Below are 13,080 nucleotides of genomic sequence, written 5' to 3' on the forward strand. Positions count from 1 at the left end.
GTGGACCTGTATACCGGATTATTCTACCGACGACAGCCCGCCTTCCCAGGCACGGATTATGCTTTGTATACTTTGATTATTCCATGGATAAAGACCCCCGACACTGCCGTGTGTTGGAACCCCCCCCCCTGGAGAGGACGCAAGGTGAGGAGACGCTCTGCAAGACGAGGTCGCTTCACGTCTCTCCCCCGTGGACCGGAGAGAGCCGGCCCACAAAGAGTCCACCTGCTTTCATCTGTGGTCCAAGGATCGCCGGCGCATTGAACGGCACTACAGTGGGTTCACCTGGGATACCCTTGGCCGGACGAGGCAGCCGGATTCTACCCCCCCCCCCCTCCTACTCCTGTCGGCTTACAAGCGACCGGATTAACCCCCTCTAGTGTATCTAGTATATAATCATTAAAGTATCATTGCTGTTATTCCTTAACTATTCCAGGTCGTATATTTACCACCTGCGCCTTCAGAGATTGGACATTCTCTATTGATATACCGACGAATACTCTTTGCCATAAAAGTGCATACTATTTCAATTCATAAATGTAATTAAGTGATTAAGTGCTTGTTCTACACACCATCGCTGTGTAGAAATAAAGACCTGTTTCGACTTCGTACATTTGTGTTGGATCCGTTTCATCTACGTGAGAGTGTTTATGATAATATATTTATGCCGTGTACTGGGTGGCCGAATATTAAGTACAAAGGTAGTGGTAGTAAGTATCATATCTAGTAATACAGTCAGGGAATTGTACCCCTCAGTTACAATTGGTCCTTCGAGCCGGATGGTAATCAGTGTAATATTAATATAGTGTTATTAATATTGAAATGGCCTATGATGAACACTCCACGAAACGATCCTCCTAACCAACGCCCGCAGCGCGAACGACGGCTCCCTCAGTACTTAGAGGCTTACGCTGTCAGTCAACAACCTAGTCTTCTACTAACAGTAAACGCGGTAAAACTAGAAAGTAAAAGTATGTCTAACCCCAACGCCCAGACTACCCCGACCATAGAGGCCCCTACGGGCTCTAATGTAACTGACCAAGTTCACGGTGGGGACCAGTGGGAACCAGACATGACTTCACACCCCGCCAGTACTGAAGAAGTAGTCCCCGATGAGTCCCGGGAGGAATACAACGCTACCGAGAGAGAACTCGGCACGGAAGAAGACGGGGAGAGCACCGTGGAGATAGAGCTCCAAGGCTCCGCAAGGAGTACCCCGAGGGAAGGCTCCCCTATACAACCGCCTTCTCCCAGCGAGGCAGAGAGGACCCTACAGCAGGCCTTCCTCATCAGCCTGAACGCCGCTGCTGAACGCGACCGACTGCAGATCCAGCAGCGAAGCGAACACGAGCAGATACGTCTAGAAATAAGACGCATTCAGATGGAAGAGAATGTGGCCCGAGAACGAGCCGGTGCTCAACGGGACGCAGCGCGCGACAGACAGCAGTCGCAACTAATAGAACAGCTGATCAGACGGACAACACCCTCTCCCTCCGCCAGAGGCTCCAGGAACTCGTCTAGACACACCTCCAGGGCGGCATCCCCTAGCCGAGTAAACAACCCTGAACTTGACCAACAGACGAGGTCTATACCCCCCACAGACCACCTCCCCCCACCGGTCCAAGCGAGACCTAGCAACCGGGAAGGAGCAGCATATCCTGTGGAGAGGCTAAACCAGAGACTACAAGCACTGGATGACCTAACTGAAGACGAAGAGGAAGAGGAGGAGAACCACGCCCGAAGACAGCACAGTACTCTACCGGACCAGGAGGCCCGGTACAGCCCAGGCTATACTCCCGCGGAGCTGCGCTACAGACCCCCGACTCTATACACGGGTGAGCACGACGCACGACCCGCACCGAGGAACAGCACCTGGACAAGTGGGCCATGGTACACTGCCGGTACCAGCCCATACCAAGGAGCGGGAGGAGACTCGCCTAGGAGGCCTCTCCCCCAACGCTCGCCGATGTATCCACAGTCAGCGTCATACATTGGCACGCCTATGGTACCCGACTTCACCCAAGAGAACCGGGCCCAGTATACAGAACTCCGCATGTGTCTGGAGACCATGTTGGTGGATGTATTGGATGAACGCCACAAATACGCCATCCTACTGAAGCACTTAAAGGTACCCCGCGCACATAATATAGCGCTCGCCTACGCGACTTCCACCACCCCATACACAGCAGCGGGGATTACGTGATCCAGGAGATCCGACACATCGACCGCTTACCCCCAGCAATAGACAATCGAGCACTGGACGACCTGTCCATCAGAGTGCAGTCCCTGGTAGGGATGTTGGGAGCGCAAAGAGAGAAAGGGAGGCATGAACTTTACGCCAACTCAAATGTGGAAAGGATCCTGGAGAAGCTGCCGCCCGCTCGTCAGGAGCGCTTTAGGCGGCAGAGGGACCACAGAGACCCGAATGGCCCCGAACCGAACCTCCTCGATCTAGCAGACTTCCTGGCGAGAGAAGTCAGCAGCCTACGGCTAGATACATTCGGACGGAGCACCCCTGGCTCCAGAGAAGGAACCAGACGACTAAATGATGGAAGAAGATCGGTGACTGTGATGCACCAATCGGAGTCAGTACCGAGCAGCAGGAGCCACAGTACCCCCTCCAGAACGGAGAAGTGGAAGATAGTGTGCCCCTACTGTGAGAAAGAACACTGGCTAGCGCAATGTGACTCCTTCCCCAAGCTGAACGCGGAGGAAGCAGGTCAATGGATAAAGTCCAACAAGCGCTGTTTTCGCTGTGCGCGCTCACACATGGCAGCCGAATGCCGCTTAAAGAAAGGGTGCACCAAGTGCGATGGAGCCCATCTGGACATACTTCACGACAGTAACAGACGGCGCCCTTCACCTGCACCATCCAGCCGCAAAGCGAGCGTCATGTACATCGATCCCGCCAGCAGCAGTGGAGCCCGAGTACTCCTAAAAGTAGTGCGTGTGACACTAAGCTACCAGAATAAAGTCCTGGACACTTACGCCGTCCTCGATGACGGGTCAGAGAAGACCCTGCTGCTCGCCTCCGCTGCGGCCCAGCTAGGGCTGCGGGGAAGCGAAACCCAAATGACAATTCGGACAATAAGACGAGATTTGAAGACGATAAAGGGCGAGAATGTCTCATTCTCTATCGCAGCAAGCGGCCAGCCTGAGCGACGGTACCAGATTGCAGACGCTTTCACCAGCCAAGAAATAGGACTGTCGCGGTACACATACCCCGTCGCCAAGCTGATGGAGAAATATGCACATCTGCGCAAGTTACCGATCCCGCTCATAGACAATGCTATGCCGACCCTGTTGATAGGCTCCGACCATGCAGACCTCATTGTCCCGATAGACCGGGTTCATACCGGACCCCGAGGCTGTCCTGCAGCAGTCGAGACCCGTTTGGGATGGACTCTCCAAGGCCCGCTCGCCAAATCTCTCAACCGAAGTACAGCCACTAGATGTCTCCACTCCCGAGTCAAAGAGGGAGAAACCGCACTCCTGCAACACGTAGAGCGGCTATGGACCTTGGAACAAATGCCCTTTAAGAACGGAAAGAAAGACATTCGCTCTAAAGATGACATTTACGCCATTCACCTCCTCGAGACAGGGACCAAGAGAGTCCCGGTCAACGGCGTGTTGAGATACGCCACGCCACTCCTGCGGCGAGAAGGAATGCCTACTTTCCACGCCAAGACAGACGCCACAGAACGGTACCTGCTGAACACGGAGCGGCGCTTAGCCAAGAACCCCGCCCAAGAGAGTGTATACCGCGCTGAGATTGAGAAGCTCATCACAGCGGGACACGTCACAAAGATGGACATTAAAGAGGCTGACCAGACCACTGAATCGTGGTACGTGCCCCACCACAAGGTCCATCACAACGGTAAAGACCGCATAGTATTTAACTGCAGCTACCAGATCGGATCCCAAAATCTGAATAAAGAGTTACTGCCCGGTCCCACACTCGGCCCCTCCCTACTCGGCGTTCTACTCCGCTTCCGCCAGGAAAAGGTGGCCATCAGCGGGGACATTAAAGGAATGTTCCTGCAGGTGAGATTAGTAGAGGCGGACAAGCCCCTGTTACGGTTCCTATGGAGAGAGAAGCCAGGAGATGAGCACCCAGCCATCTACCAATGGGAAGTCCTCCCCTTCGGAACGACGTGCAGCCCCTGCTGTGCGACATTTGCACTACAGAAACATGTAGCAGAGGACCCAGCAGCGGACGAAGAGGTCCGACACAGCGTAAAGAACAGCTTCTACGTAGACAACTGTCTACAAAGCCTTTCAACCCAGGAAGAAGCCGAGGCTCTCCTGATTAAACTCCGCGCCTCATTGATCAAAGGCGGCTTTGATCTCAGGCAGTGGGCCAGCAGCGATCCGCAAGTACTGCGCAGCCTCTCCTCCGAGGACAAGGCAGCCAGCAGCGAGACCTGGATGGCTACAATCCCGGGAGAAGCCCAGGAGATGACCCTGGGATTGGTGTGGCGATTCAAAAAAGATTCGCTTCACTACAGACACAAGCCCCTGACTACGGAGCAGGGAAGGCCGGCGGCGGCGCCGACCACCAGACGGAGTGTGTACACAACACTCGCCCGACAATATGACCCGCTAGGATGTATTCTACCGTACACCACCAGGGCAAAAATGATTGTACGAGCATTGTGGGACAAGGACCAGGGCTGGGACGACCCCATTCCCGCACACCTTGCATCCACCTGGAGAGAGTGGGAGATGGAGCTCCACTCACTCCCAGGCGTTAATATGCGCCGAAGCTACTTCCCACCCACGGTGAGGCCAGAGACATGTAAAATGGACTTGCACGTCTTCAGTGACGCCTCAGAGGTCGCATACGGATCAGTGGCCTGCTTGCGGGCCCGAGACCAGGGGGGAGAGATCTACACAGCATTTGTCCTTGCCCGCTCGAGAGTAGCCCCACGCAAGCAACGGTCTATCCCACGTCTAGAGCTCTGCGCAGCCCTGGCCGGAGCGCACCTAGCCACGCTCGTCCGACGTGGGCTCACCATACCGGTGTCTAGAACAATCCTGTGGTCAGATTCCACGACGGTACTCGCCTGGGTCAGATCGGACTCATGCAGGTACGGGGTCTTCGTGGGAGTCAGAGTCACCGAGATTCAAGACTTAACCGAAGAGTTAACCGGAGAAACAGAGTGGCGCTGCGTTGATACAGAACAGAGCCCAGCTGACGTCATCACCCGGGGGATGCCCCTGGATGACCTCACCCGTCGCAATGTCTGCAGTGGCGGCCCCGCATTCCTAAGACTCCCGGAAGGACAGTGGCCCATGCCTATCCCGAGGGAAGCAAGTCCAGAGGAGGTGGAAAGTGAGAGGTCTGTGTTCTGTGGATTGAGCACCGTAGCCTCCACCGACCCTAACATAGACGATTGCACGTCCATAGAGAGTGCACAACAAAGAACATTCCTGCGGTACCACCCGGAGTGCAAGTCCCCCGCTGATATGTCAGCGGCTAACTGCGAGGAAGCAGAGTTGCTTCTGCTGCAGCGAGCCCAGAGAGACTCGTTCCCCGATGAATTGGCCTGTCTACAGGGAGGAAAGCCCGTCCCATCCGACAGCGGATTAATTCATCTGGCCCCCGAGAGCGACGCTCATACCCTCATCAGAGTGGGTGGTCGCCTACGCAGAGCCCCCAACACACTCCTGATGGGGCGGCTAGATCCTGCATTACCCCAGACAATGTACCGGCCTGAAGAAGCGAACGGCCGACGAATGTGGAGGTACAGCCAAGTATTAGCCGACAAGTTTTGGAACAGTTTCCTACTGCACTACCTACCGTCTTTACAGACCCGCCAGAAGTGGGTAAAGGAGAGAGACAATTTGACAGAAGGAACAGTCGTCATGATTATTGATCAATCACTGCCCAGAGCTATGTGGCCGGCCGGCCGCGTAAGCAAAGTGATCACCGGTGCCGACGGCAAGGTCCGAGCAGCTGAAGTGCTCGTCCAGGGTCGCACTTACACCCGTCCCGTGGCGAGGCTCATAGAACTGCCTCGACTCCCAGACACAATCGATGATGACCATGACCCTACAACCCTATGACTTTGTGAAGTTGACTGACCCCTACAGCAAACCCTTATGTGTAAATAGACAACGCGATTAATCTGTCTCTGTTTAACTGATTAGGTCTGGGACCTATTCAGGGGGTGGCTGTTGTGAAGGGCCAGATTAAACCGAATATATATATTTATTTATATATATATATTTAATTGTATTTGTATATTCTCTAATATTCCCTGATATCCCTTGTATATTCCTTGTACAATATGCATTGAATATCCATTCTAGCCTACTGAACATCCCATAATAGTCTCCATTCTACTATTGGTCGAGACCTTGGTGCCAGGCTGCCATACCCCTCAGACCCAGTTCAAACGTACCGCTCCACATGTACGAACAAGTCCTAGTTCCGCGTAGGAATCTGGCTACCGCACCACTAATGGGACTATTTGTTCATAGTGCGTATATATACTGCGCTACTAAAGTAGGACTTTCTTTTCAGTCCAGTTTCTTACCCTCCAATAGAGTCACAGACGTAAAGCCTCCCCGCGACGCCACGTGTGGGAGTAAGGCCAAGTTCGCCTACCATCGGTATTGAGACATCGTGTATATTAATATTTGAATAGTCATATTTGGCACTATATCGTCGAGTTGGACGTAGTCTATTAAGCTAATAATAGTCTGTTAATATATAGTGCTTCGTGCGGTGAGAATACTACCGTAGTCAGTACCCCATCGTTTCGGGCAGAGAACTGGCTGCTTACCCAGGGTGGTTGACCCCATGTGAAGCTGCACCCGAGGAGCCCCAGAGCCGACGAGCGAGTGGACCTGTATACCGGATTATTCTACCGACGACAGCCCGCCTTCCCAGGCACGGATTATGCTTTGTATACTTTGATTATTCCATGGATAAAGACCCCCGACACTGCCGTGTGTTGGAACCCCCCCCCCTGGAGAGGACGCAAGGTGAGGAGACGCTCTGCAAGACGAGGTCGCTTCACGTCTCTCCCCCGTGGACCGGAGAGAGCCGGCCCACAAAGAGTCCACCTGCTTTCATCTGTGGTCCAAGGATCGCCGGCGCATTGAACGGCACTACAGTGGGTTCACCTGGGATACCCTTGGCCGGACGAGGCAGCCGGATTCTACCCCCCCCCCCCTCCTACTCCTGTCGGCTTACAAGCGACCGGATTAACCCCCTCTAGTGTATCTAGTATATAATCATTAAAGTATCATTGCTGTTATTCCTTAACTATTCCAGGTCGTATATTTACCACCTGCGCCTTCAGAGATTGGACATTCTCTATTGATATACCGACGAATACTCTTTGCCATAAAAGTGCATACTATTTCAATTCATAAATGTAATTAAGTGATTAAGTGCTTGTTCTACACACCATCGCTGTGTAGAAATAAAGACCTGTTTCGACTTCGTACATTTGTGTTGGATCCGTTTCATCTACGTGAGAGTGTTTATGATAATATATTTATGCCGTGTACTGGGTGGCCGAATATTAAGTACAAAGGTAGTGGTAGTAAGTATCATATCTAGTAATACAGTCAGGGAATTGTACCCCTCAGTTACACAGACACTACCATTATATGCTAGCTTTTATTCTCTCCAAAAAACAAAAAAATTATTTGTTTATGTTTATTTATTTGTATTTGTAAACATTCGAAATAAATAATTCATTCATTCATTCATTCATCAGATAACAGTGCTTGAACAGATACATGCATTTTCTCAAATTCATTCATCAAAACGTCAAAGGCTTGCAATTGCTCATTCATTTTCTCGAGTCACGTCCACGTCATCAAATCCGTCAAACAGCGCATCTCCTCAGACATTTTAATCCCAGTTACAATATCACAATAACGTGTGAGTGACAGTGATACAATTCAACAGTCCACATATTCAGATTCGTCGTAATTCACATCCACAATCCATGCATAAAGACGCTTCAATTTATGCTTGAATGAAACACAATCTGGGCGCTCCGTTAAGCAAATACATCCACAGCGGAGAATATGAAACGAATCAGAGCCAAACGCTCGATAGGTTTCATTCATTAAAAATATCCCCACGGGATTCACATTTGCAATGCTCGGTTATTAAAATAACCACATAGTGTGTCGCGACTCGCATGCATTATTTAGGACAAAGTAAATCCATAGGCTGAATATGATTTATTATCAGCATTTTAGGTATATTATTTTACATTTCAAAAGCCCCCTCTAGAAAAACGAAGTACAAAAACATAATTCAGAATGGTATAATGGGATCTAGACTGTGAGGATTATTTCAGGAAGGGAGCTGGCATTCTTTTTGCGAGGGCGTGGCCAGTTTATCGAGCTAACTGAACTAAACCCTGCGCTGGAGCAGGTTCAAACTTTCTGATCTGTTGCCATAGTGATTTAGACAATCGCGCGTCGGGGAACGGAAAGGTCTAGTTTAAGTCAAGTTATCCTGAAAATTCACTCAGTTAGCCAGGTACGAGGAACAGGGCCCTGATGTCCTCTCTACTAACTTTAAACCATGTATTCTCTACTCTATCACGCTAGCTATGAGATTCATGCAGACAGAGTTATATGTAAACAATGACTGAGTATGATCACTGAGTTATATGTAAACAATGACTGAGTATGATCACTGAGTTATATGTAAACAATGACTGAGTATGATGACTGAGTTATATGTAAACAATGACTGAGTATGATCACTGAGTTATATGTAAACAATGACTGAGTATGATCACTGAGTTATATGTAAACAATGACTGAGTATGATCACTGAGTCAGAGCACGCTCTGCTGGACAAACTGTGATGACAACATTTATAAATGACCCCAAGCATTTTTCTCTGCATAATGTTCTGTAAAAACTTTTTATAATGGCCAACATATCGTCCAATACCGATATGTCTGTGATAGGCCAATATCAGCCAACTGATCGGTCGAGCTCTAATCTATATATTGTCTAAATACAATATCTATTGTACCTATCGTACCTATCGTATCTATCTATTATTTTCTGTCTAAAGTCCAAGGGCTCCCAGAATGCTTTGCGTCACTAGAACATCAATGCAGGCCACCTTACCGCTCAGGATGACAACATGCTCAGTGAAACAGGTCAGAGGTCATGGCCAGAGCGACCAGTTGATGGACGGGGCAAAGGACGAAACCCAGCTGAGATCAACCAGCAGGGAAACCCAGCTGAGATCAACCAGCAGGGAAACCAGCCGAGATCAACCAGCAGGGAAACCAGCAGAGATCAACCATCAGGGAAACCAGCGGAGATCAACCAGCAGGGAAACCAGCCGAGATCAACCATCAGGGAAACCAGCGGAGATCAACCAGAATGGAAACCAGCAGAGATCAACCAGCAGGGAAACCAGCCGAGATCAACCATCAGGGAAACCAGCGGAGATCAACCAGAAGGGAAACCAGCAGAGATCAACTAGAAGGGAAACCAGCCGAGATCAACCAGCAGGGAAACCAGCAGAGATCAACTCAGGGAAACCAGCAGAGATCAACCAGCAGGGAAACCAGCAGAGATCAACCAGCAGGGAAACCAGCAGAGATCAACTAGAAGGGAAACCAGCAGGGAAACCATCAGGGAAACCAGCAGAGATCAACTAGAAGGGAAACCAGCAGGGAAACCATCAGGGAAACCAGCAGAGATCAACTAGAAGGGAAACCAGCCGAGATCAACCAGAAGGGAAACCAGCGGAGATCAACCAGAAGGGAAACCAGCCGAGATCAACAAGAAGGGAAACCAGCGGAGATCAACCAGCAGGGAAACCAGCCGAGATCAACCAGAAGGGAAACCAGCCGAGATCAACCAGCAGGGAAACCAGCAGAGATCAACCAGCAGGGAAACCAGCAGAGATCAACCATCAGGGAAACCAGCAGAGATCAACCAGCAGGGAAACCAGCAGAGATCAACCATCAGGGAAACCAGCAGAGATCAACCAGAAGGGAAACCAGCAGAGATCAACCAGAAGGGAAACCAGCAGAGATCAACCAGCAGGGAAACCAGAAGGGAAAGACGACACTCAGAGAAACCTGACCGTAGCCGGAAGTCGTCAAGAAAAGCTAGCGTCACGTCCAGCTTCAACGTTGGTGTGTGTGCGTGTGTGCGTGCGTGTGTGTGTCAGTGTAATAATGCATGTGTTTTTGTGTTCAACATTAAACTATTGTGCAACCTTATACACTGTACTTAAATACAGTAAATAACCCCTAACTTATTGGGGTTCCAAAACCCCTAACGGCTCCAGATGAGCAGGTTGGCACCTTGCATGGTCGCCTCCGCCGTCGGTGTGTGAATGTGTGAGTGAATGGGTCAAATGTGAGGCAAGAGAAGAAGAAAAAAGAAGCTGTTATATACAGTAAATACAGTCGACAGTGAGGTCAACCAGTGGTGAAACACAAGCTGAAGTACAATTCCAGCTGTAATGTCAGTTAACTCCCCCGCCGGTCCTGACACTTACCGTATTGATGAATCAACTCCTTCAGCACCAGTGAGGAAATGTCTTTTTTACATGTAAACAAGCAGTATGGCACGGGGGGCGAGGGTAAGGGACATTCCAGCATGAGAGGGTCTTTCTACTGTCAATAATTACTATTCGACTTTCTGACCATTACTGACAGATGGACTATAACCTCGTCCCCAGGCTGTCGAGGAAACGCTGAATGCTTCACAAAAGAAAAACGTGTGGCGGGCCGCTGTTGCAGCCTTGGTCCACCGTCTCCAGTAGCTCTAGTTTCTCATCATTAGGTTTGATAACTTTGCAAATCTGTTCACTGAGGAACTTCAAAATAGAGGGGAGGGGCAGAGAATAATTGGCATGGCTTTCTAACTATACCACATCCACTCCAGACTTATTTGCGGCAACAAGCATGAAGTGGGTATCGTGAACACATTTTCCATTAGTTACTGTAGATCAACTTCATTATTCTCAATGGTGACATTCTCTGTGATAGCCAAAGATTGGATACTGTAAGTGGGCTTTTTACAACAAACTAGGCATTGCCACATTATAGAAAACTATTTGGCAAACTTGACCAGATGGTTACTAGTGCAAATCCCCAAACCGGACAGGAAAATCTGGGTCTGTGTATCTCTATCAGGCATGGGGTCAAATTACTTTCAATTCTATCAAGTCAACATTTAAACATTTATTCTCAATATGAATAAAAAGTAAAAACCAGTTGATTGATTGAGTTACAGTCATGTGAACCCAGCACTGGCCTCCAGTGTGTTTGTTCCTTACCTGGAAGTGTTGGAAGGTTCTGCGTCGGTCCTCCCTCCTCTCTGAATACCTCCTGAGAGTTCTGAAGAAGAGCAGCAGGTCCCTCCCGTCCTCCACTCTGAAACACAATATCAAACGGTTTGAAAAAGTCCACTATTGTCCCTGTACACAAAAAACCCACGCCCATCGCCCTGTAACTCTCACCTCCATAGCCACGATGAAGTGCTTTGAGAAGCTAGTGAAGGGCTACATCTGTTCTTCCCTCCCCAACACCCTGGACCCGCTGCAATTTGCATACCACCCCAACAGGTCCACGGAGGACGCCATAGCCCATGTGCTGCACACTGCAGCATCACACCTGGACAAGAGGCAGGGGAACTATGTGAGAATGCTATTCATCGACTACAGCTCAGCATTCAACACCATAGTCCCCTCCAAACTCATAGCCAAGCTCAGGGACCTGGGCTTGAACTACGACCTCTGCCAGTGAGTCTTGGACTTTCTGACAGGAAAGACCCCAGGTGGTGAGAGCAGGGAACTGCACCTCCTCATCCATCACTCGCAACACAGGTGCCCCCCAGGGCTGTGTTCTGAGCCCCCTCCTCTACTCGCTGTACACACACGACTGTGGCAAAGCACAACAGCAACGCAATCGTCAAGTTTGCTGACGACACAGCTGTGGTGGGCCTGATCGCTGAAGATTACGAGAGGGCCTACCTGGGAGAGGTGGAGAACCTGGCGCTGTGGTGCCGGGAGAACAGCCTCTCCCTGAACGTCAGCAAAACCAAAGAACTGATTGTGGATTTTAGGATGTCTGGGGCCAGGAACTACAGCCCCTTCAGCATCTATGGGGCACCGGTCGAGAGAGTGAACAGTTTCAAGTATCTTGGAGCCCACATATCCGAGGACTTGACATGGACCACACACATTGACAGTGTAGTGAAGAAGGCACGACAGCACCTCTACTTCCGTAGGTGTCTAAAGAAGTTCAAAGTGAGTCAGAAGATCTTAAAGAACTTGTGCACAATAGAGAGCATCCTGACTGGTAACAACCCCTTCCTGGTTTGGGAATAGCACCGCACAAGCAGGGTTTCCGTTAGAAAAAATTGTTGCCGGTCTCCGTGACCTGCAAGATTTCAATCTACCGGACAAATGAGATTAATTCCGGTCATAGTTTATTGAGCTTTAAAACAATCCTCAAGGCATGTAGATTTATAATAGTATTACTTAAAACTAGGCTACTTTTGCGTATACAGTCATTAATATATTCCAAATAAAATAAGTCCCTCGATACTCCGTGCTGCTGCTGACTTGAAATAAAATAGGCCGCGTATGTGGGCAGTCGGTCCGACACTAAACAGCAGTCTGTTATAATCACATTTTTATGAGCTAACGAATTCCGTTATATTGGACATTTGTATTAATTATATCAAGCGAAGAACTGAGAAAGCAGAGAGACGGCAACATTATCGTCTCTCTCCACCTCGCAACGACTTATTTGCAAAGAGTATGGCGCTGCAGAGAAGCTGATTCAGCTGTTATTGGCTCTTTTCTGGGAACCGCACAGCAGCGCCCCCCACCCAACATTGGCTGAAAATGGCTGAATTGGAGTACTGCTGGAATACTGCATTGTGCTGATAGTGCTCTGGCTCTGCAGCTTCACATGCACTCGCACACCCAGCACTAAGCTCTCGCTGACGACGTCGTTGTCATTATTAGAAGCAAAGAGGAAACAAATGTAATGATCGTTTCGTTCATCGCATAGGCTATTTAATTTTAGCCTATTTTAATACAATTCAAATAAT

At 49.7% G+C, this 13,080-nt stretch overlaps 1 protein-coding gene across 1 annotated transcript in view; it reads right to left on the reverse strand.

Annotated features, from left to right (window-relative positions):
* The window catches only part of cenpp (centromere protein P), a 245,573-nt gene that overhangs the window by 196,728 nt on the left and 35,765 nt on the right, over nt 1-13,080 (reverse strand). Inside the window, exon 6 of the mRNA XM_084316493.1 lies at nt 11,297-11,393. Within this exon, the coding sequence (XP_084172619.1) occupies nt 11,297-11,393 (97 nt within the window). The remainder of the gene's footprint in view (nt 1-11,296; nt 11,394-13,080) is intronic.

Source organism: Notolepis coatsorum, assembly GCF_963971535.1.
Source record: "Notolepis coatsorum genome assembly, chromosome: 6".
Lineage (NCBI taxonomy): Eukaryota > Metazoa > Chordata > Actinopteri > Aulopiformes > Paralepididae > Notolepis > Notolepis coatsorum.